The following is a 24,963-nucleotide window of genomic DNA, read 5'->3' as shown; positions in this document are numbered from 1 at the left end:
ATACAAACTTTGAAGGGCTTGTGCACTCTCAATTTTCAAAATTTGGGAGAAGGCATAGAATCTCATAGAATTCCCTTAAACTATTAAACAAGGATAAAATGGTTTGGGAAAATTTTAAAATAAGTTAATTGTAGCGATTCACAACAAAATAAACAATGACTTCAAAAAGGTGACTAAAGCATCATTTTTTCAATGATTTTTAAAAAATGTAAATACGCTTTAAAATACACCAAAAACCATTTTGAGATATACAAAACAGTCCTAAATATCAGCGTAAAATATTGTTTTTGCGTGAAACAAAAATTACAAAAATGCTCAAACTATAGCCCGTCTAAAGGCGGGATTGGGTATAAGAGGGTTAAGAGAGCGGGGATAAACACGAGTGGAACGATTTTCACGAAGTCCGTTCAGCTGCTTGGTTTCGCTGATGATATTGATATTATTGCTCGTAAATTTGAGACGAGGCAGAAACGTACATCCGACTAAAGAGTGAAGCCAGGCGCATCGGATTAGTCATTAATGTGTCGAAAACAAAGAACATGATGACAAAGGGCTCCAGAATCACTGCGCCCGCCACCCCAAATTTATATCGACGGTGATGAAATCGAGGCGGTTGAAGAATTCGTGTACTTGGGCTCACTGGTGACCGCCGACAACGATACCAGCAGAGAAATTCAGAGGCGCATTGTGGCAGGAAACCGTGCTTACTTTGGACTCCGCAGAACTCTACGATCGAATAAAGTTCGCCGTAACACGAAGTTAACGCTCTACAAAACGTTGATTAGACCGGTCGTCCTCTATGGGCACGAAACATGGACCCTACGTGCAGAGGACCAACGCGCCCTTGTAGTTTTCGAACGGAAGGTGTTGCGTACCATCTACGGCGGAGTGCAGATGGAAGACGGGACTTGGAGAAGGCGAATGAACCACGAGCTGCATCAGCTGCTGGGAGAACCAACCATCGTCCATACCGCGAAAATTGGGAGGCTACGGTGGGCGGGTCACGTCATCAGGATGTCGGATAGCAACCCGACTAAAATGGTTCTCGAGAGTCATCCGACCGGTACAAGAAGGCCACCTCGACCTTAGCCTGATCGGTAAGGTAAGTACACTGCTACACTCGCACCTCGAACTGGATTTGAAAAAAAACGAGGAGAATCCCGGACGCGTGAAACTGTCGACTGTCTCGCGCAGTAGCTCGACAACGAATGAAAAAATAAAAATTGTTATCCACAAAATTTTCCACTGCTGAAGAAAATCGGATGGAAAAGTCGGAAAAACTATTTTAGGGTGTGAACCATTTCGCTTGTTCGTTTAACTTTTAGTTAAAATGTGACACTTGGATAGTTATTTGCCATCGAAAAGTTAAAAAATAACCACGACGGTGGCCCATTTGAAATTTGACACAGGAGTAGTTATTTGGAACAAAATAGAGTACGCAGCCACATCATTGCGAACAAAAAATAACTATCGAACTGTCAAGACTAATGTCGTTTTCGTTTATTCCTAGAGCGAACCTAGTTTCGCCCTGGATCCGCCCTAACTGCTGTCAAAACGTTCGGTTATTCAATCGAGTCGGATCTGGATCCGCCCCAGATCCGACCCAAACAGAGCGAGGTTCGCTCTGCCGATTTTTTCCGATCCAACCCGAGCGGGGTCCATCTGTCAAAATGGATGTAAACAAACCAACAAAACAAAACGTGAAAATCAAAATTGCTATCTCTTTGAGCAATCAGAGGATAGAAAACTTTCATTGATGGTATGTGCAGTATTAAATTAGTGCACCAAATAGCATTTCAGCATCCAATTGTGCGCTGAGGAGAGTAATTTAATGAAAATACGCAACTGACAGTTTGATGCATTTTCACATTGTTTACATGTTGACTCGACTCGGGTCGGATCTGGATCCGTTTTCGTTCGTTTATTGCGAGTCAGGGTCAGCTCTAACCCAGGTTCAAATCCGAAAACGACATAACCCTGCTCGCGAGTGGGGTTATTTTCAAAATAACTATCCAAGTGTCAAATTTTAACTAAAAGTTAAACGAACAAGCGAAATGGTTCATACCCTTAGAAGTCTCTCGATTTCACACAAAAAAAATCATTGTGCCTACGATGCTTCGTTCTTAAGTAATGATTTTTCAAAGAAAACGGCTCAATTTCCACAAAACTCAAGAACTCAAGAACGGAGAAAAAACACATCTTGAAAGTTTTACAGAATATAGCTTATCAAGTTTCCATTCAAAAAAAAAAAACAAATAAAAATGGGATTTTTTCCGGACTTCGAATGTAGTTTTTCCGACTTTTCAAACAGATTTTCCAAAACAGTTTAAAATTTTGTGGAAAACTATTTTTATTTTGTATTTTTTTAATTGCTAAAAAAAATTTGCTTATGATTTCACAAAAAAACTAATTGTGATGCTTCGTTCTTGAGTTATGATTTTTTCAGAGTAGTGTCTGTGGAAAATGATTGGAATTTTCCGAAAAATTAGTCTTCTCTGTTTTTTTTTCAAATTATTTTTTTTTTCGTATACTAGCTGTCCCGGCAAACTTTGTCTTGCCGACTTGTGGTGGTTTGACAATTATTGAACCCAAAATAGCACCGCACTCTAGATTGGTTTCAACTCGATCGTGCTGATTTCCTTCCCAGATCATAAAAAATCAGCATTTTGTCTATTTTCTTACATTTTTGGTTCATTTTCCTAACTTTTTTTACATATAAGCACAGCCACCATGAATACAAATCTAACCATGCAAGACTCATTCTGATCGGTTCAGCCGTTCGTGACTTTTGTTGCCTCAAAGGGAAGCCAAACTCATTTTTATATATATAGATATATGAACCCTACCTATTAAAAAAACATCGAATTCTGAGAACCTTCGTACCAATTTGTACGATAATAAAAAAAAATCCCCACATGTGACATCCAGGGCTAGTTTGCCTATTTTCCTTTGGCAGCAGCGTGTTTGAAGAAAAATAACGCAGATTGCTTGTGTTGAAATAATTTTGTGTTCCGAGGAAAGCTGGCAGGATGATTAGTGTCTTCCTGAATATACGACGGCAGCGGTTTGTGAGTGATTTAATGAACTCTTATATGGGGACAACATGCCATAAGGAACTGTCCATTAATTACGTAAGGGTTTATGTATGACGGGGGTTTGAGAAATCTTACGCGTCAAACAAACAAATTTAGGTTCTCATACAAAAATCTTGTAAGGAGGGGGAGGGGGTGTAGAAAAATCTTGAAAATGCCCTTAGCTATAGGCAACTGCCTTGCTACAGTAGATGGTAGAAAAATATCACCATCATAAATATCATACGGAAAGGACAAAAATGTTCATCAAATAATTTGCAATCTTGGAGTTATTTTATTTATCAGGTATTTTATATTGTCATTTTCTCCTTTTTTCGAATGAACACAATTTTTCTATTTCGAGCTCTCTCAACACGATAATGTTTCGCAGTCGTCGTCTTCGCAAATATCACATAACTGAAGCACCTTTCCCTCGTACTGTTTAATGCCAAAGTGATCTAAAAAACAGTTATGAATAGATTAACAGGAAGCTATAAGCTTTGCAACGCTATACGCTGTTTACTGTGAATATACCTTTATTGTAATAATCATACGCTTTGATGTAGGACGGCAAATGCAATGCAATTTTATAACGACGGTAGGCAGTAACTTTGAAACATTCGTATTCGGGTCCCATGTTATCATAATATACAACAACCGAAGTATCTGAGTAGCGTCTTTCAAATTTCTGCAATCGATAATAGAAATATTATGCTTCCTTAACGAATACCAGAAAATTAATGTAACAATGATTACCTGAATTCTTCCAGTTTTATCTGTGATGGCATCAGCTTCTACTACAAACCCGCTGGGTAAATATATCTCCACCAAAGCCATACTCGATAGTTTATAAGCCTCTCCTGTATTGTAATTCACACATACATCCAACTGCTGTACGTTGTCGGTAGTCGTGTTAAGTTGATTAATTGTGATGTTGAATCTATGCTTAGCCACTTGTATATTTTGATAGTACTGGTACCACACCTGGAAGAAACCATGTCCGGTTCCTTCGACTTCCACTTTCATGTTCCTGATATTGTTTGGAATATCTAGCTCTTGTGTACTCATGGAAACGTTTTTGTCTACGTCAAATGTTCGTAGAAAGTTCGGGCTGTATTTTACTGTTACGCGATAGTCGTTTTTAGCACCAGACGACCTAGCAGCGAACGTTGCCAATGCTTTCAATCCAACAAACGTATCTTGTGTTCCAGGAAAACCCCCTAGACCATATCGCTGTCTGTTAAGCCAACGCATCATAGGCGTAGATTCAAATAATTTATCGTTGGATATAAACGAGAGCATAGCGTATGCGGTTACTTCAACAGACACCGGGTTTCTCTCCCAAAATCTCTCAGATGTTTTATTATCGTATGATGAAAGTTCTACGAGTCTTTCAAGGAAGTCTATCCGATTGCCATGTTTTGCTAACATCAGTCCATAGGTAGCCAATGAGAGTTCATACGCATCGGTCATATTGTAAAGATTGTTTGCTATATAATTGGTAGTTTTGGTCATAACCGATTTGTATCGTTTGAACACTTCTTCATTTTCTGCAAATGCAATCAGAACGTATGCGGTGAGAGCGAAACTGTTGGAACGAATTCCGCCTTGCATATCTGCATGAAAAACTTGTCCCACTTCCGGAAACCGCCCGTCTGGGGTTTGCTGTTTCGCTAACCAATCAAATGCAGCATCTACTACAGATTTGTCCACATCGATGTATTTGGCCGCTATTTTGAACGATTTCGCTACAAAGGCCGTCAAAAACGTACTGCCCTGGTGCGATTGGCCCCAGACACTGAACGCACCGTCGGATCGTTTGTAACGTAGCTGATTTTGATAGCCGCTGCTGAGAAAATCTATCGCTTTGGTCCTCACGTTTTCGGCTACCGTGTTGGTTTCGCTGAGATAGTCCAAAACGACAATATTTGGCACAAAATAGAGCATATTCTGTTCCCCACAACCAGCAGGCTTCCTGATCAATTCATGCAGGTTTTCGATGGCTTTACCCAGAATGTCCGCTGTAAAGAAATGAGAAAAAGTATTGTATATCAATTTTAATAAATCATATCAATTAAAATAAATATCATAAATTATATCAATTAAAATAAATAATTGATTGATTGATTTGTCTTTATTAGAGAGACTTTCAGCCCTTGGCTGGTTTAAAATAAATATCATAAATCATTCGTGCAGTCAGTTTTGGCATTTCCATGCAATTACATACAAATACAGCAAAGTTTAGCTTACATGGAATTCTTAAGTTACTTTTCAATTGCGTTGTAGCATACTCATCAATTATTTCCTAGCCTTCTCAACCACATGTTCTAGGACTTAAACTTTTACACAGTCCAGAAACACATTTGACAAAAACCAACCGTCTTCCTAAACTCAGCTATTTACCACTTAATTACAAGATGGCAATCATCTCAAGAAACACTAATTTCCGATACAGACGGTAAACGACCGTAATTTAATTCCCTCTTTACCGCGAAACATCGAGGCACTTGAACTCAATCTACACACTCAATCCCAAACTCGATGTTCGGTACTTTTTTAGCGGATAAGTTCGTCAAAACTACAAAATTGCTGAACACTCGGTGCTTTTCTCGAGCCTGTACTGAACATTGCATCAGAAACTACTGGCGACTGCTATTTTTTCAAGATCATATGCTGTGTACGGTGAAAGTAATTGCTGATATGTTCAGCACATCTAAGTTCTCCCCTGTAGTCAAAAAGTTCGGTAAACATTGTTACTTATCAGTCAGCAATCTTGAACTTTTCACTGAATGGTCGTCATTTTATTACCGCGATTGCACGGAACGGAAGAGCAACGGAGGAAATCCCTGAAAGAATTCCTGGAAAAATCCCTGTAAAAATTCCTGGAGGAATCCCTGAAAAAATTCCTGGAGAAATCCCTGAAAAAAATCCTGGAGGAATCCCTGAAAGAATTCCTGGAGGAATCCCTGAAAGAATTCCTGGAGGAATTCCTTAAAGTATTCCTAAAGGAATTCCTTAAAAAATTCCTGGAGGAATCCCTGAAAAAATTCCTGGAGAAATCCCTGAAAAAAATCCTGGAAGAATCCCTGAAAGAATTCTTGGAGGAATTCCTTAAAAAATTCCTAAAGAAATTCCTTAAAGAATTCCTGGAGGAATTCCTTAAAGAATTTCTGGATAAATTCCTTAAAGAACTCCTGGAGGAATTCCTTAAAGAATTCCTGGAGGAATTCCTTAAAGAATTCCTGGAGGAATTCCTTAAAGAATTCCTAGAGGAATTCCTGAAAGAATTCCTGGAGGAATTCCTGAAAGAATTCCTAGACGAATTCCTGAAAGAGTTCCTAGACGAATTCCTGAAAGAGTTCCTAGAGGAATTCCTGAAAGAATTCCTGGAGGAATCCCCGGAAGAATTCCTGGAGGAATTCCTGGTAGAATTACTGGAGGAATTCCTGGAAGAATTTCTGGTAGAATTCCTCGAGAAATCCCTGAAAAAATTCCTGGAGGAATCCCTGAAAGAATTCCTGGAGGAATCCCTGAAAGAATTCCTGGAGAAATCCTTGAAAAAAATCCTGCCGAAATCCCCGAAGGACTTCCTGGAGGAATCCCCGAAGGACTTCCTGGAGGAATCCCCGAAGGACTTCCTGGAGGAATCCCCGAAGGACTTCCTGGAGGAATCCCCGAAGGACTTCCTGGAGGAATCCCCGAAGGACTTCCTGGAGGAATCCCCGAAGCACTTCCTTAAGGAATCCCCGAAGGACTTCCTGGAGGTATTTTCGTAGAATACTTGGAGGAATTTCCGAGAAACTCCTGCGGATGTTCTTGAGGAACTCCAGGGAGAATTCCCATGCATTGACAGGTAACTCCTGGGAAAAATGGCAGGGAACACCTCCAGAAATTTTCTAGGAACTCTTCGAGAAATTCCCGAGGAAATCCTGGTGGAACTCCCGTGGAGCTTCTGGTGGAACTGTAAGAACTCCTGGAGGAATGCTCGATTAACTCCAGGGAAATTCCCGAAGCAGTCATGAAGAAATTCCCAAACAATAAGTAGAATTCTCGAGAATCTCCTGGAGAAATTCCTGAGAGGAATTCCCACGGAACTACTGGAGAAATTTTCAAGGAATTCCCAAGAAAATCGTGGTGGAATTAACGAGGAACTCTCAAAAGACTTTCCGAGAAATTTATGGAGGTGTTTCCGAAGAACTTCTGGAGCAACTTCCATGGAACTCCTGGAAGAATTCCCGAGAAACTCCTGAAGATATTCTCAAGGAAACAATGGAGAAATTCCCGAGGAACTGCTGGAGGAATTCTCGATGGAGAAATTCCCGAGGAATTCCTGATGGATTTCCTGAGAAACTTTTGGAAGAACTCCTGGAGGAACTCCCGAAGAACTCCTGGAGATATTTCCGAGGATCTCCTGCAGAAATATCTGGGAAAGTCCTGGAGGAGTTTCCTGGGAACAGAAGAATTCCCGAGCAACTTCTGTAAGAAAATGCCGAGAAAATGTTAGAGAAATTCTCGAGGAAGACCTGGAGGAATTCCAAAGAAAATCATTGAAAAAATGCCGATTAATTCCTGGAGAAATTCTCGAAAAACTCCTGCAGAAATTTTCGAGGAATTCCTGCTGGAATTCTCGTGGAGCTACTGGAAGTACTTCTGAGGAATTCCTGGAGGATCAACTACCGGATTTTCCTTGAAATTTCTAGATGTACTCCCGATGCATCCCCGCCTTCCGGAAACTTTTGATTTCTTCAAATAAAACCTGATCTATATTTTGGAGCTATGTTCCAGCTTTTTCCCAGATTTTTCTCTAGATTCATTAGCCTGCTTCCAGAATTCCTATTTCTTTCTTGTATTGGTCTCGGTATTGGTAGTGGAGATCCTCCCCAGAATCAAAAACCTTTCCGAAAATTTGCTTCGTCCCGGAATCATAAACATTCTCAGAGAACTAATGTTGTTTTGAAAAAATCCGCAAAAAAACGCACTCATTGCGTTTTGCCTCAGCGGCACCGCCGCGGATTTTTTTTTTTAGTACGAACCGCATTCCGTTGCCGCATTCCGCATTCCGTTCCCGTTCCGTTTCGGTCGGCATTGCGTTCGGGCCTTTAGTGCAAATCGCACATTCAAAAAGTGGCAAATTTCATCCTTGAGGTCTCCTTAATATTTTTTTCCTTCTTGCGCATTAAATTTTGATCGTGTAATTAGACGACTAGTAAACCGGTATAAATGTTTTGAAATGTCCGTTGGTCACAGTCAATTATTCTTAATGCGAAATTCGCGATTTTTTATTTGTTGAATGAATTATTATTATTATTTATTTATTAACGAGGTTTTAACATGTTGAATGAATGCATGGTACATTTTCAGTAACTTTGTTGAAATCCTTCTGTGATAAACGATGTAGTATTTTTGAAATCATCCATTGAATACATATTTAAGAGTTTATGGGACCATTTTTAAATTCAATGTTATAATTGTTATACTATAAAGTCGACTATCCCAAGGGGAATGACATATCCTTTCCTAACCGGGGAATCCGCATTTTTCCGTTCCTCACCGTCGCTAACTGAGCAGCAGTTAAACACGGTTAACGACGGTTAGCAACGGATAAATGCGGATTTTTCCGGATGGCAAAGGAAGTGTCATTCCCCCTGGACTATCCGCATGTCGATGTTCTTCATCTCGATATCTCCTATCTCGATAGTTCGGTCGGTTCCTTCAATCTGCATATATGCAAGGAAAGGAAGTGCATGTTCAGTATCAGAAAGTGGCAAATTTTCAACGCTGATCGGTGTGCCACCTTGCGGTTGAAATCACGCTTTTTACACGGAAAATTTTAAATTTGTATACACTTTTTTAGACCAGCTGGTATACATTAACAAGGTATCAACATAAAGGTGCGCAGTGATAAATATTTTCGTATTTTGATTTGCGAGATAAAAAATACGTAAGTTTTGGCGAAAGGGAACGTCCATAAATTACGTCACGATATGAGGGGGAAGGGGTTCAACAAAGTGTGACGACCCATACAAAAAATCAGAGGTCTCATATAAAAAAGTGTCACATATGGGGGAGGGGGGTTGAAAATGGACATTTTTTGCGTGACGTAATTTATGGATGCTCCTAAAACTAAAAGGATACCGCAAGAAGATGTCACGCAGCCGTGCACTGACAGTTCAGCGAACTTGTTTACATGGACTTAGTCTCTGGCGGAAATCCGGCAAAACTGTTTTTCGATACAATTTTAGTTAAACGGTAATTAGACGATTGGTTTTGTACTAGTAGAGTTGAATATAATCGATATTTCCGTATCATAATGGTTTCGGGACGGAAAACGTACCGCGCGGCCCTTGTAAAGATTCCAAACCGCTTCTTACGAAAGTACACGTGATAAACCCACTTGAAAAGGAATATCCACCTTGAGGAAACTCTGCAATGTTATCTCCCATGAATCCGCTAGTACACAGGAATAGTTGACCCTGACGAAATGTTAAATTACCAAAAAACAAATCAATGCTTTGCTAAAACATGTTTTGGCACGATCAGATTTTCATTAGTGTCAGACAAATGTTGGCCCTTCAGTTCATTATTTGTTAAATATTTGACCCCGTGTACTCGGCGGCTAAGGCCAGTAGTACACAGGGTCAAATATTTAACAAGGAAAGAACTCAAGAAACAACATCAGTTTGACACTAATGAAAATTTGATCGAGTCAAACAAGATGTTTGAGCATTGGTTTCTTTTCGGACAAATATTTGACCCTGTGTACTAGCAGCTTAAGGCCAGTAGTACACAGGGTCAAATATTTGACAAGGAAAGAACTCAAGAAACAACATCAGTTTGACACTAATGAAAATTCGATCGAGTCAAACAAGATGTTTGAGCATTGGTTTCTTTTTGGACAAATATTTGACCCTGTGTACTAGCAGCTTAAGAATGAAGTAAAATACTATAAGAGCCGATGCACACGAGCGTTAACTGACGCTGCGTGAATTCACGCAGCGTCGCCGCAGCGTTCCTGTGGGGCATGCGTTGACATTGCGTGCCGCACACGGTGCGGCGCGGTTGCGGTGCGGTAGCGTTGCGTTCTCGTGTGCATCCTCCCATTTGATTGTGTGTAACTCAGGACGCACTTGCGTGCACGCTGCGTGGACGCGCCGCCCGTGTGCATCGGCCGACAGTCAGAGCCGCATTTATCCGTTGCTAACCGTCGTTAACCGTGTTTAACTGCTGCTCAGTTAGCGACGGTGAGGAACGGAAAAATGCGGATTCCCCGGTTAGGAAAGGATATGTCATTCCCCTTGGGATAGTCGACTTAATAGTATAACAATTATAACATTGAATTGAAAAATGGTCCCATAAACTCTTAAATATGTATTCAATGGATGATTTCAAAAATACTACATCGTTTATCACAGAAGGATTTCAACAAAGTTACTGAAAATGTACCATGCATTCATTCAACAAATAAAAAATCACGAATTTCGCATTAAGAATAATTGACTGTGACCAACGGACATTTCAAAACATTTATACTGGTTTACTAGTCGTCTAATTACACGAAAAAAATATTAAGGAGACCTCAAGGATGAAATTTGCCACTTTTTGAATGTGCGATTTGCACTAAGTTGCTCTTCCGTTCCGTGGTTGGTGCCTTACTTTCACTCTCTTTAATCTCTCATCCTCTTTCTCTCTGGATTCCCTTATTGAACCGTATTGATCTTAGCGCAACTCCAAGCACCTCCCATTAGAATAACAATAATGAAAAGATCAAGAAATTTGCATTAGACTTAAGTTAGCTTTACGTTTGAAAACGCAGTCTGTTAACAACCATCATCGGGATATCATGTAATATTACCAGATATCACAGCGTCCTGTCCGGTAAACAAATGTCCAACAAAAAAAAACTTGATTTTAATAGTTTATTTTCATCGAAGAATAGCGGTAAAATAAGTCATTATTTATAATGCGGGCTTCTATTCAACTCATAGAGTTTTTATCTTAGAAATTTCACTTTTAGGAATAAGCACTTTTTTATTATTACAGTTCGGATTCACTGGTTGGGTCACGACTGCGCCCCAAGTAGCGAATCGTGTTCGTTCGTTGGGGCAACTGACAACTGATCAAAATGCTCTCGACACACGCAAGTGACGAGAAATACGTCAGGAAACACTCACATACTTACGCAAACGTTCTGCATACACGAGCTGTGATGTGATGGTGATCAGACGTCAAACTCGTTTTGACATCTATTTTGACATTGACAGTGCTTTTTAGTTGGGTTTTGCCCCAACCAGTAAACATACAACCATCGAGATAGCCCATCTAACGAGCTGTCAACGAACGAATCGTCACTGTATTATATTTTATTAGGAACGCTTTACCAGATGACCAAAATACAAGCTCTCCGATTTTTGTTCCTTGATGGCTCAAATGTGGATTTCGAATAAATATTTATTTTGATGGGCATTTACTGATTTTTTGAGCTTTTTACCTCAAGGTCGCTTCTTCGCTTCTGAAAATGCATATGAATTTACATAAAAAAAATCCCAAAAAATTGGGATATTGTGGTAACATGAGTTTGTTAACGATCCATGAGGCCTATGAAACCACTTTCAATCGATTCTCCGTACATTTTTACATTGTAAAAGTATGACTTCGTAAGTCGCTTTCATGGTTTTCAAAAGATACAGAATTCTTTAGCACAAAACATTATATTTTTGGGGACATCAAGGCAAAATTGCCAAGATACAAGTTTGTTTGAACTTTCTAACTTCATTTATTAGATGGCTCAAATGTATTTTTCGAATAAAAACTCATTTGGATGGGTGTTTGTTGATATTCTCCCTAGATAAATGGCATGTCTAACCAGAAATGCGATAATATGGGATAATATGGTGAAACGGACATGACAATTCATGCGATCAAGTTTGACATTTTCATTTGTATCGGCAGTTTATATGAGCTTGATGGGTTGAGTTATCGCTTCTGAAAATACATATGAATTTCTATCGAAATCCCTAGAAATTGGAAAATTGGGGTAAAATGAGTATGTTAACGATCCGTGCGACATATTAAACTGGTTTCATTGGATTCCCCGCACATTTTTACATTAGAAAAGTATGACTTCGAAAACCGCATTTGTGGTTTTCACAAGTTATAGGATTCTTTGACTGTTTTGTACCTTATTCTCCCACTGTGGCGCTGTCTTATGGAGGTTACTGACAAATATTAAAAATACTTCACATAACATATGAAAAAATAGTCTGATAGAGATGATGGGACGTCTAAACAAGCATTGGTTAACGTCAAACGGATAGAAATAAGATTTGAAATTAATAGTTATTTATGTAACGAGTTGCAAAAAGTTGATTTTTCCAGCACGAGTCGTACATTTATCCAACGAGGCTTGCCGAGTTGAATAATTACGAAGAGTGCTGAAAAAATCGAGTTTTGCAACGAGTTCCATACAAAATTTTATGCGATGATTTTTTCATTATACAACTCATTTGAATTGCATAATGTTCATAATGCAACTCAAATGGGTCACATAATGAACATTATACAACTATTTTTCATTATGCAACCCATTTCAGTTGCATAATGAACCGGTACGGAAAAGTAGGCCATTATGATACTGAGATGAATAGTATAAAATAGAAATTATGATACTGAATTGCATAAAACATATTTTCGCATTATTTTCTGCCTTACCCTGTAAATTCACTCTTATTTACCTTCTATTTCTACCACAATGTTTCACCACCAAAAATGATCTCATCCGAATGTAAATATAAAATTAATTCTAAATTTTATTAAGAAAAATGTTGCCGAAGATATCAAGGTGTTTTTTATCCGTTTTAAAGTTATTCACGATTTTCTGGGAGAAGGAATTTGGATTTTTAGGTATTTTTCTAAAATTATCGCATACGGACTGACCAAAAACAAATACAAAGTGTAAAACCACCTATGGTCAACCGGTTTTTGACTTGTGTTTAGTGACGGTTTCGTTGCCAAATCCTTTTTTATATAGAAAAGAACTAGCGAGAAGCAATTATGAGATGGGCATTTTTTTATTACCTAACAGGTTTGGGCCGAAGGGTCTCCGATTTCAATGAAAATTTCACCAGAGCTAGAGGTCGTGGATATATGATCATATATGGAATTCAAAAAAATCATAGTGAACAATTTTCCCGAAAATGCTAGATGAAATTTCGCGATTTTCCAAAATTTTCTAAAATACCCCAAACTCAAAAAAACATATCTCAGAAACTATGCATTGTAGAACAAACTTTTTTAGTGAAATCGACGCCAAATTACCTCAGCATACCAATAAAAATACATTGAGAAAAAAGTTTCTCAGAAAATGTTTCACTATAGAGAAAAAAAACGTCTAAAAATGCTGATAAAAGTACCGTCTGTATCATAGATTATTTTAAACAAAATTTTTCCTAGCGCAAAAACTAATGTTCTTCCTTTCATTTTTTGACGCCAAAATGGAATCTCTTACCGTTTATAGCCAAAAAACCAACGACTAGTCGTTATATTTTCATAGGAAGCCATCTACAACAGCGGCCGTTCACCTGTTGCAACACATTTGTTTTTCAACGAGCAAATGACATACGCTAATTGCAACGTAACTTTGACACTAACGTGAATCGGAGTGCACTGACAGAACATATATGGCACTTGAGTGCCCATTAAATGCAACAACTTATCAAATTTTGAAATTAATGGATTTATAACAAGAAAACGTTGCAAATAACATGTTTACAACGAGCAAACACATATTTCAACGTATTTTTTTTTTCAATCAAAGCAATCATACACAGCAAAAATTTCTGAAAATTACACCCGACGTAAAGAAATTTGACGTATAAGTTTCTATTATGTCTCAATGAATTTTACAATAAACAATTTCTTGTATAGAATTTTGAACACAAGCTTCATACTGAGAGCAAGCTGTAAATTTAAAAAATGATGGAAAAATGTGTGTGATATGACGGGGTCCTTTTGTTACAGGTGATACGATGTAACATTTTTTAACTGTGTATGCAAACCATTAGAGATGAGTGGATATCAGGTAACTATAAGGTATCTTTTAAATTACACATGTAAAGCTTTGTTTTGTTTTTATAGTGTTTTGATGCTTAAATGTTCATTGGTATGTGGATTCTTCTATACACCATAAAGAGACTATTTTCCACTAAATATTTAGTAAATAGCATGGTCTGTGCATAATGTGTTTGTATAATGTGCTTCAGAAGAAACACTTATTTAAAAATTAACAGAACTTTACATACATACATACAAACCATAGATGAGAGGAACAAACATGTACTCTCTGGAGCGGATCTGGTGTGATGGTTAAAGCCCGTGACTGTCACGCCGAGGATCTGGGATCCCACTACTCACGAAATGTGAGTTCTTCATTCGGAAGGGTAGTAAAGTATGGGTCCCGAGATGAACTAGCCTAAGGCTAAAAATCTCGTTAATACAGATAAAAAACATGTACTAATTAGTACGGGCAACAAATTAAAACCAAGAGTTTACCATGCCTACAACTTCTTAACGCGCTGATAAATCATTGTTGCTTGAAACCAAGCTTTTCCTGTTCTAAGAAGCGACACAATTCCAACAGTGACGATAATAATGTTTAGCAATGGTTAGCAAAGATTAATACCGAGCTCGGTATAGAGCTACTGAGTTGACAACAGTTGAGGCAGCGCGGTACGCTGGAGGGTCGATCATTACCGTTAAAGTAAGTATTGACATTAATTAATAAAAAAAACACTGAAATGTAATATCAATTCATCACTTTTTTTCGAACTAACGGTTTGTTGTCAAAAAGACTTCATCAGTTTTGAGAACTATCATGACAAACCCATTCTACTACCCATAATATATTCGAATCAACCAATAAATCGGTGCACGGTTCGAATGATTAAAATTATTTAATGCTCTAAGTTGTCAAGTAAATGTTTAATTCCAAGAAATCCTCTAACGTCCTCATTTTTATTCACTTCCTGTGCATTTCTGAAGCTCCATGGATCAAAATTGGATCCTTAACTATATCTTTTGAAAATTTCTAGAATGCTTTCTTTATTTCTGAACGAAGCAAAAGAATTATAATCAAAAATACTACACAACTATGCACTTTTGCTACTTACACAGTTAGCCATACTAAGTTGACCATGCTATTTTTTACAGTTACAGATAATATAACGTACGAATATTACGCATTATATTCTCATCTATTTCAAATTTAAATTTAAAAAAAATCTATTCAAGTGGAGTGCTCAATATTAGCGAAGAAAATAAATAAAGCGTTCGTTTTTTAGATAAACCGATAAATTTGAGGATCAATTTAAATTTTGCTGAGCGCAAATTTTTGATGTATGTTAATGGTTAAATGAAAAATATGATAGCATGGCGTTCATTATCTATGTTTTTATTATCAACACGACGTCTCCATTGCCTTTTTCCGGACAGATCTACAAAGATAGGTATATTCTGTTATTGAGCACAAATCCAAGAGATATTGGGCTAGTGCGAATGAAAAGCTCGTTCTTTCTGCGTAAGAAAATCGACGAGGAAACTAAGAAAACCTCGAAAATATAAAACAACATTTTGCCGAGATCATATTTAAAAATGCAATAGGCAGTAGGATACAATATTTGCCAAGAGATGTAGATTATTATTTAGATGGAATTTCATTTTAACCATAATTCCTAAACATAATCAAGTCAGGATTCGTTTCAAGAGTGTATGAATGTGCCGTCTATTTCGCGTTTTCACGTAGAGCGATCAATAGCGCTACGCCTTTCGGCAGTTTTCCACTGTAAAGTTTTTGTAATCATTTTTCGGGTGTGACTATTAAGGAAAAGGTATTTGGAGTACATAGCTCAAAATTTCTAGAACACCGTTTTTCGGAACCGTTGAACGGATTTGGATGAAAATGCATCACGCTAATTGTTCAGTAGTTGTCAACAACAGTGCTGTAAATTTTCGACAGGCCTTTATGATAGCGAAATTTTGCTTTTTTCATTTTCTCCATTTTGGTTTTCTTGTCATTGTTGCTTTCCGATCAGCAACACGGGAGCAAAATGAAATACAGGGGATGGCCAAAATGTTTGGGATAGGCAACTGTTTTTCTCTCACAAAAAATAATCAACATACTGTAACTTTCCATAGAGTGCATCAAAAAATCTCAAATTTTGACTGTTTATCAACCTGTTATATGTGCATCATTGGTACAAATTTGGGCTCGATTGAATAGTTTTTCACGAAGTTAGAACCGTTCGGGTAAAACACAATTTTTTAGACAACTCATTTTTGAGCTGTCATATCTCGGAAACCAGAGAACTAAATTGAATGATTTTTTTAACGTTTATCAACAATATATTGATACTTAATACAACGTTATAAAATGTATTATTTTTTCCCGGTAAATTAAGTTATACCGGGTTGAAATTTTTACCCATATAGAGGAAAATTAGTCAAATTTACAATACCACACTAAAATTACTAAATGTGTTCTTCCTTCAAGCTAAATTGGCTCTAATATATCTGAATAAAGATAACTTGAGAACAGAAGTGGAAAATCTTTGGGTATCTACACTAAAATTTATTGACATTCACGTGAAAAAAATTCCTTTTTTCGAGAAAAATCCAAAAAGTGTCTATCTATGATAACTTTTTTCAACGTTCAAAAAGTATCTATGTTTTAATAGTTTGTGAAGCATTTGTATATTGTTAGTGTACGTTCAAAATTTCATGCAATTCGGTTCACTGGTTTCCGAGATATGACAGCTCAAAAATGAGTTGTCTAAAAAATAGTGTTTTACCCGAACGGTTCTAACTTTGCGAAAGATTAATCAATCGAGCCCAAATTTGTACCAATGATGCACATATACTAGGGTGACAAACAGTCAAAATTTGAGATTTTTTGATGCACTCTATGAAAAGTTATAGCATGTTGAACTTTTTTGTGAGAGAAAAAAAGGTGCCTATCCCAAACATTTTGGCCATCCCCTGTAGGTAGGTACTCACAGTCGCACGCAGCGTGCTGAAAGCGAGAGCTGACAGGGCAAAATTTCCATTCAATTTTCTGTAGTTGAGTGTTTTCACCCGTGGTAGCGTATAGGGCACTCACTCTCACAAGCCACCGCTTGAGACGAATGGCCTGTCAGGGGTTCATTCGAATATTACGTAACGTCAAGGGGGGGGGGGGGGGGAGGGAGTCTAGCACTGTGTTACGCTTCATACAAAATTTAAAAATTCCCCATACAAAAGTTGTTACGTGGGGGAGGGGGCTCAAAATTGTATAATTTTGCGTTACGTAATATTTGAATGAATCCCAGCATGAGTAGTACACCCTAAAACAAAAGTACACAGCGAATGAGTAACTTGCGAAAAGACAAAGGATTTTTCACTCATATTTGCGTGCGACTGGATCAGCACAAAAAATGTGCTGATCCGGGTTTACACAAATTTGCGTGAATTTTCACACAAGTTTGCATGAAACCTTTTGTCTTTTCAATCGCTGCGTGAAAGTTACTCCTTGCTCTGTGTACATCGATCTTTCCGTGTACGTGGATGATTGGGAATTAATCTTGTTTGGCCGCTCACAAATAGAGCTCTCGAACTGTGTCAGTTCTCACATCAAGGAACTGAAAACGACCGCCGCACTCATTCATTTTTGGCTGAAAATCAGGCACTGACAGTGATATTTTGCAGGCCTGCCCAACGACCCTTAAAAATCCCTCAATATCTCCTTGAAGTCCCTAATATTCTTTAAAAATCCCCAACTTCTCCTAGATTGTCCAACTTGTTCGATAGATTCCCCAAAGGCATCATTTTCCGAAAAGACCTCCATGATTCCTATGTTCCCTTTATTCTCCCCAATATCTCCTAAAATCCCCAATATCTCCTAAAAGTCCCCAATGTTCATTAAAATCCCCAACTTCTCCTAAAATGTCCAACTTGTTCGTTAGATTCCCCAAAAGGTATCATCTTCCAAGAAGAACTCCATGATTCCTATGTTCCCTTTATTCTCCCCAATATCTCCTAAAATCCCCAATATCTCCTAAAAGTCCCCAATGTTCATTAAAATCCCCAACTTCTCCTAAAATGTCCAACTTGTTCGTCAGATTCCCCAAAGGTATAATTTTCCAAGAAGAACTCCATGATTCCTATGTTCCCTTTGTTCTCCCCAATATCTCCTAAAAGTCCCCAATCTTCTTTAAAAATCCCCAACTTCTCATAAAATGTCCAACTTGTTCGTTAGATTCGCCAAAGGCAGCATTTCCCAGAAGCAGAAGACCCCCATAATTCCTAAGTTCTCTTAACCCTCCCCAATATCTCCAAAAAATACCCAACGTTCCTAAAAATCCCCAATATCTTCCTAAAGTTTTTTATAAATCCCCAACTTCTCGTAAAATGTCCAACTTGTTCGTCAGATTCCCCAAAGGCATCATTTCACAAGGAGACCCCCATGATTTCTAGACCAACATGTGAAAAGGGCGGATGTCCAAAATGTTAGAATCGAGAAAAACGCTTGCAAAGTTTCACAATCTAAAACTAATTCCTATTTAACACTTTGTGCGTGTGCACCAAGGATCGGTATATTCGCCTCACTCCATTCATATTCACTCCTCTTTGCTGAAGCGAATCAAGGAAGAGGCAGCAAACGGATCGTCGTGATCAAACACGCAACCCCATCACCAGTGGGAAGCGATGAGCTAGCTGCTTGACATGAATATTCGTTGCCATTCGTCGCAGTTTGGATCGCAAGCGAATGAATGAATGGCGAATGGTGAAGAATGCTGGTGAGCGATCGAAGCGGCTATTATCATAAGTAGAAGAGAATTTCTGCATGTAATGCATATATTTTTACTGTATTGTTGTTGAAATGCTAGATTAGCAAAGAAAATAACTTGAAAACATCAAAAATTCGTATGCACAATATCAATCGCATCACTCACGAATCGCATTCGCTTGCGATGCGAATATGAACGAATGAGTAATTTCCAAGTGTGGCTTCCCACCGTTCGCCGGAGTTTGCTGTCGTCGCTGACAAGCATACACACGAACTAAAGCGACAACCGTTCGCTGCTGACTGTCTTCGAATGTGGAAGAAGATGAAAAGTGGAAATCAGGAACCCTGGCACTCAATCTTTTTCGTTGTTTTAGAAGAAAACACTATCCTCTTGGTGATGTTATGTCAAAAAGTACAAACAAGCGTTTTTCCTTGAAGAAAATGAATGAAATAAAAATTACGCCTAAATAAAAACTCATTGGTCATTACGCCCGACATGCTACGCCGCTTGGTCGCCAGCACTGGAATTACGCTTGGTCAATATTAGTGGAATGCAATAGATTGTGAACCTAACCCACTGCAATAAATTGATTTTGAAGCTTTCTTAACTAAAAGTAACTAAATGAAGTTTATCTGATATTGTACAATGGAAGAGGAGGAAAATTTTCTCTTGACGTTGCCTACGATGAGTGGTAAAAAACAATGAGTAAAATGCAATGGAAATCAGATTTCGGTTGCTCTTGGTTGGTTATTCTAGCTCTTATCTATGAACAACAACTCTTTACAGTTTATCTAATATCGTACAACAAAGGTGGGAGTTGTCCCTGCCATTGCCCAAAATGCGCGTTTGAAAAAAAATATAACTACAGTACCGATGGGGAAGTGCAGGCAGCATATTATGTTCCCAACAAGCCCGTGCACAAGAGAGGCGTTTTAGGGGGTTAAACTCCTCCCATTGCCGATACTCTACACCCAAGGCCTCCTCCACCCTTTGCAAAAATTGGGTAAAACCCCTCCCTTGTCGCCTTTTCTGTGCACGGGCCTGGTCCCCAATATCACCTTTTGCTGAATCTACCTGCTGTAACCTATGCCGGTCAATTGATTTGAGACCATTCGTCAAAATTTTTATCACTGAAGCTTTACCAGCTGCATATCATCCAACTGTGGGTCCTTTGGAGAAAATATATCCTGAATATACATTGAAGCCATGTTATCGCCACTTCTTGCAGTTAGTCAGCGACTTTATTGAATTTTACGATGAAAAACGCCCGATTTGATCTTGGGCGTAAGAACCATCCGTGCGCAACAAGAGCAATAAGTGCACGGCGGATTTCCACTCAGACATTTTGATGGGCGCCGAAGCACGACGTAATGACGAAGGCTTTTCAATAACGGTGTAAGTAGTTTGGGGCGACTTTAATCAAAAGTGGGAGTAAAAGTTTTGTGTAAATTTGATAAATATGAATGGCGAGATGGTGTTCTCGACTGTTTATTCAACAGTGTTAACAATTTTGTGCATTTTTGTGCTTTTTTTCAAAGGCGCAAGATCATTGGCGGAACAACCAAATGAAGTGATCATAATCATATGTGGAAATCCGCCTTTATTTAAATTATTGTTTTCCAGAAGTGGAAACTTATTTTTGAGCTAACGTCAGGAAAAATCATATGTCTATGAATTGTTTCATCAAATTATGCTGAAAAGTGAATTGTTTACATTTTGACTCTTCCGCCCTTTTCAAATGTTGGTCTAGATTTGATCCATAGGAATTTATTGCTGTATGTTTTACAACTGAGCTGAGAAACAGGCTCTGTCTCAGTTGGGATGTTATGCCAGAAATATGAAGAATCATTATCATTACCCATCATACATGTAGTGAATTTGGAAATGCATCAAATAAGTGCATGCTCTAAATTACCGCACGCACAGAACCCCCCCATCTGAACAGCACCGCAGCAGACACGCAAAAAAGCCTACGCTTAAAAATGAGTTCGGCCTGCACATTTTTAGTACCTAAACATCCATGCCGCACAATGACTGTGTTGGAAACACACATTTGTATAAATTGCTCGTACGCTCACATGAGCATGTATTTTGCAATAATTTCGACATGGTAACCTTATAAACCACCTTCAAATACCGAAAAATATTGATATTTTGCAAAAATGTGAGCGTACGAGCAATTTTAAAAAATGTGTGTTTCCAACACAATCCATGGGTGTTAACCAAATATGAGAGTTTTTATTTTAGAGAGGAGCTACGAGTGCGAAGGATTTAAATGGTTGCTTTTGTAAATATACTTTCGTCGGCGGTTTCGCTCCGTCGAAAAACAAGTTAACTACACGTCGCACTTAGTATGCGCACGCGTCTTTTGAAATTCAAACTCCGCCTCGAATGATTCCGCAGGCGGAGATGTGACGCGACAAAGAGCGATCTCGTTTTCTGTACGCGATGACATCACCAGCAGCCAAGCCAGCAGCTGTAGTCGTCCTCATGCCAGAGCGATGACCATTGTTTTGGCATGAAGTTAATGCAATTTGGAACGTTATTTTCAAAATCATTTTTTGACTTAACTACAACAGATAGAGTTTTGGTGACAAAGAAACATTTTTGGGGAACAAGTTCGTGCATGTTTTGTAGAAGAACTTTTTTAACAATAGCTTTATTTTCATATTTAAATCATCAAAAATGTCCGAAAAAGAGTGATTTTTTTCAATTTAAGGCCTTTTAAACTATTTTTACAAAGTTTATGTCCAAGAGACTAAGAAAGCTGAAGTTATTAGCTTTCAATTCGTGCGCTGAGAAAGTTTGTACGATTGATAGTTTAGTAGATACAGGACTTCAAAGATAAGCAAAATTTAAAAACTTAAAATGTGATTAACTCACTTAGCAGTGACCCTATGTTCCATGGGAACTTTTTCATCTCTCATCAAGACCTATCGGCCCTGAAAATATCCAAAACCCGGAACCAAACACCCTGTATATGACTTGTAAGCGTATGCAAACAGCGACGACTTTTTGACTTGCTCTATACACAACAAACTTAATCCAAAACAAAACAAAGCAACGATTTATATACATACAATGGGACTTGACATTTTTTATCACAAGATTCAACAGATTTTACGATTTTGATTGCTGACAGCGAGACATACAACTTTGAATGCACTTTCCATTACGATTTGAGGTTTACTGGGTAAGAGTGTATTGGTGCGAGTATGAAGATTTACACACATATCACCTTAACCCGTGGTGGCGCTGCTAACAGTGACTTTGATTTTGAGCAGTGCTGTAAGTCTTCTTGATAAAGTAGTCTTCGGCATTATACAGGGTGCTAGTGAGATGCCAAACGATGTTTTTGAAACAAATTTTCTTCTAAGATATATGTCTGTTTGTCTGTGATTCTATCAGAAGCTTAACGCATTCCGCAACTGCTTCGTGCCGCGAGGAATAAAGATGGGGGTCTTTTGGCGGACTGGCGTGAGGTGATTGAAATGTGGAAGCAGCACTTCGATGAGCATCTGAACGGCGTGGAGAATGTAATCACGGGATACCAATTCAACGAATGGAACAACTACGCCAAAGCAGTTGAAGACGAAAATTATCCTACTCCCACGCTGAGGGAAGTTAACCATCCATTTAGGAGGTATTTATAAACCACGTAGACTAAAATTTGATCATTTCAAACATGTTTTGAAACAACTACTTGTTTGCAGTTTTGCTACAGGGTATATTCCCAAATCCTGGCGGGATATTACTGTGAAGTTTATTCCGAAAGTAGGTCGTGCGTCGTATGAAGAAGCAAAGAGCTTCACACGGACAGAAATGTGTTCTGATTCATATAACTTTTTCCATAGTTCTCTCAAGCTTCGGAGATATTTTTGGCATAATTGCTTAAAATGGTTGATTCACAATGATTTGATGTCTGCATCAAGCATACACACTAAGTTTTTTTCGCCGAATCTCGGCAAACCGATTGCCGAGATTGGCACCGCCGAGTGCTCGGCAACCACCTCAGCAAAAAATAGATTTGCCGGGAACTCGGCAATCACAATAATGACAGCTATCAATATTTTGCCGAGATTCTCAGCAAATATATTTGCTGAGTGCTCGGCAAAATCATTTCTAAGTACGAATGGATTTGCTGAATCTCGGCATTTTGTATTGTTTATGTTTTGCAGAATGGAAGAAAAAAAGTTAAAAAGAATATTTTGCGCTCGCACGGGAACAGAATGGAAAGGTTTTATTCGTATATATTTTTCAATTTTTTCAAAGAAATGTCGTACAGAATAATCAGTTTGTTGCTTCAAATGTTCATTCCGTTTCACAAGCAAACACATTGAATCAATAATTTATCGGCTTCCCCAACGCGAACACCTCCCTGAAGTACAGCGTCAAATGGCGTCAAACTGGCATTCTGTAATCGATTAAATATGTAAATTATCAGTAATAAGTACTTACAAAAAGATATCACATTCTTACAAATTTACACACACTTCGTTTGAAAAATCACTTGATTTGAAATATATGATGTAGATTCAGCACTTTCAGCACCAGCACCTGTTGTGTTTTTTTTTTTTGGCAGACATGGTAGCTGCAAAACTGACAGTTGTATTGCCGAAATTCGGTAATCTCGTTTGCTGATTTCAGTAAAATTTATGTTTACCGATGGGCTCAGCAAACAATGCTGTCAGTTTTCCAAGTTCTTAAACAATTTGCTGATATTTCGGTAAAGCATTTTGGACAATCTCGGCGAAAACGTGTTGTTTGCTGAAATATCAGCAAAATATCGAGTTGCCGTTTGAAATCAGCAAATTTGTTTGCCGAGCTCGAGAATCAGTTTTAAGTGTGTATGTTTCGGTCAAAACAACATCATTGAACATCAACCATCAAATGCTTAAACCAAGCATATATGTCATTACACTAACTTCTTGCTTGCCGAGACCTAGGCCGAGCTGCTGTCTACTCAGTTATTGTTCATGATGGCGGTGGTGGTGTTATATTATATTGTGGATCCTTTTTTCCTGGGGGAATGAAAAGTGTGCGTCTGGTAATAATCAATCTTTATGGATTTCGCCGCTTCGGCTTCAGGTAAGTGTGCAGCCGGTAATGAGGTTCTGAATTCGCAAACTCATAATGCCTGTGTTGTTTTCAATGTTCTCCAGGTGCAGCTCAAAATAGTACATCACCAAACCCGAAATGCAGCAGCCGCAGCACAAAAACCGGAGCAAGAACAAACCACCGGACGGAATCATCGCAAGCCTGTTAAGACCGCTCGGTTCGGATAAGGGTACCCAGCCTCCTCAGAATCATTCTGAGTTATCCAATCTACAAAAGCCGGAGAGAAAAAATTATTCTTCCTGGACGGTTTCCGTTGGATGGTGCAACCCTAGAATCTAGATCAACCCCAAGAAGATGACCTGCTGAAGATGCGCTGCAGTGATGGAGTCCGGAATCAACAACTTCTGCTAGTGCGCCATACTCTCGGTTTGGCCGGCGACCGATCGTATCACGAAGTAATTTTCTTGAATCATAAATTATTTGAACAGACTACCTATGTATTAAGTAAAATAAAGGACTTTTCTTTGATAATTGAACATTCCTGAAATGGTGGTAGTTAGTGTATTATGTGACAATTATAACATATTGCACTAAAATACGACCATTATAGAAATGTTCATCCAAAATGTAAAGCTTTCGATTTTTTGAAATGCAACATAACCTCATTCAAACGAGTTTTGTGTATATTCGAAACAATCATCCGATACAGTTAGTTCAAGCCTCAAGTTTAGGGTTAAGAGGGGTTGAGTTAAGCATAAATATCATTGAATCTATTATGACAATAAAAGAGCTGTCAAACCATCAACAATAAATATTGTTGATGCATGCATAATATGATTGAGTCAACCATATTTCTCGCTCTAATCAGTTCATCAATTTTGATCATTTCAAGCATCTGTTATGCTTCGTTCTATGGTATTATGCGTAATACAATCTCAAAAAGGGCGTATATAAAAGTCAGTGCACAAATATGCTTGTTCGCGACCGCAATATGATTGATATAACTTTATATTTTTCTC

At 38.3% G+C, this 24,963-nt stretch overlaps 1 protein-coding gene and 1 long non-coding RNA gene across 2 annotated transcripts in view; one reads left to right on the top strand and one right to left on the bottom strand.

Moving 5' to 3' along the window:
- Positions 1-3,361: 3,361 nt before the first annotated feature.
- The window catches only part of LOC109417125 (thioester-containing protein 1 allele S3-like), a 57,659-nt gene continuing 36,057 nt past the window's right edge, over positions 3,362-24,963 (bottom strand). Inside the window, exons 12-14 of the mRNA XM_062850184.1 lie at positions 3,828-5,092; positions 3,606-3,759; positions 3,362-3,529 (exon numbers count right to left, since the gene is read on the bottom strand). Coding sequence (XP_062706168.1) covers positions 3,441-3,529; positions 3,606-3,759; positions 3,828-5,092 — 1,508 coding nt within the window. The 3' untranslated portion in view covers positions 3,362-3,440. The remainder of the gene's footprint in view (positions 3,530-3,605; positions 3,760-3,827; positions 5,093-24,963) is intronic.
- On the top strand, positions 9,687-24,588 carry LOC134287689 (uncharacterized). The gene is made up of 2 exons (XR_009997457.1): positions 9,687-23,974; positions 24,049-24,588. It is a non-coding gene; the product is annotated as an uncharacterized LOC134287689 (long non-coding RNA).

Source organism: Aedes albopictus, chromosome 2 (assembly GCF_035046485.1).
Source record: "Aedes albopictus strain Foshan chromosome 2, AalbF5, whole genome shotgun sequence".
Lineage (NCBI taxonomy): Eukaryota > Metazoa > Arthropoda > Insecta > Diptera > Culicidae > Aedes > Aedes albopictus.
The sequence above is the reverse complement of the archived record's forward strand: the minus strand, read 5'-3'. Positions and strand labels throughout refer to the sequence as shown.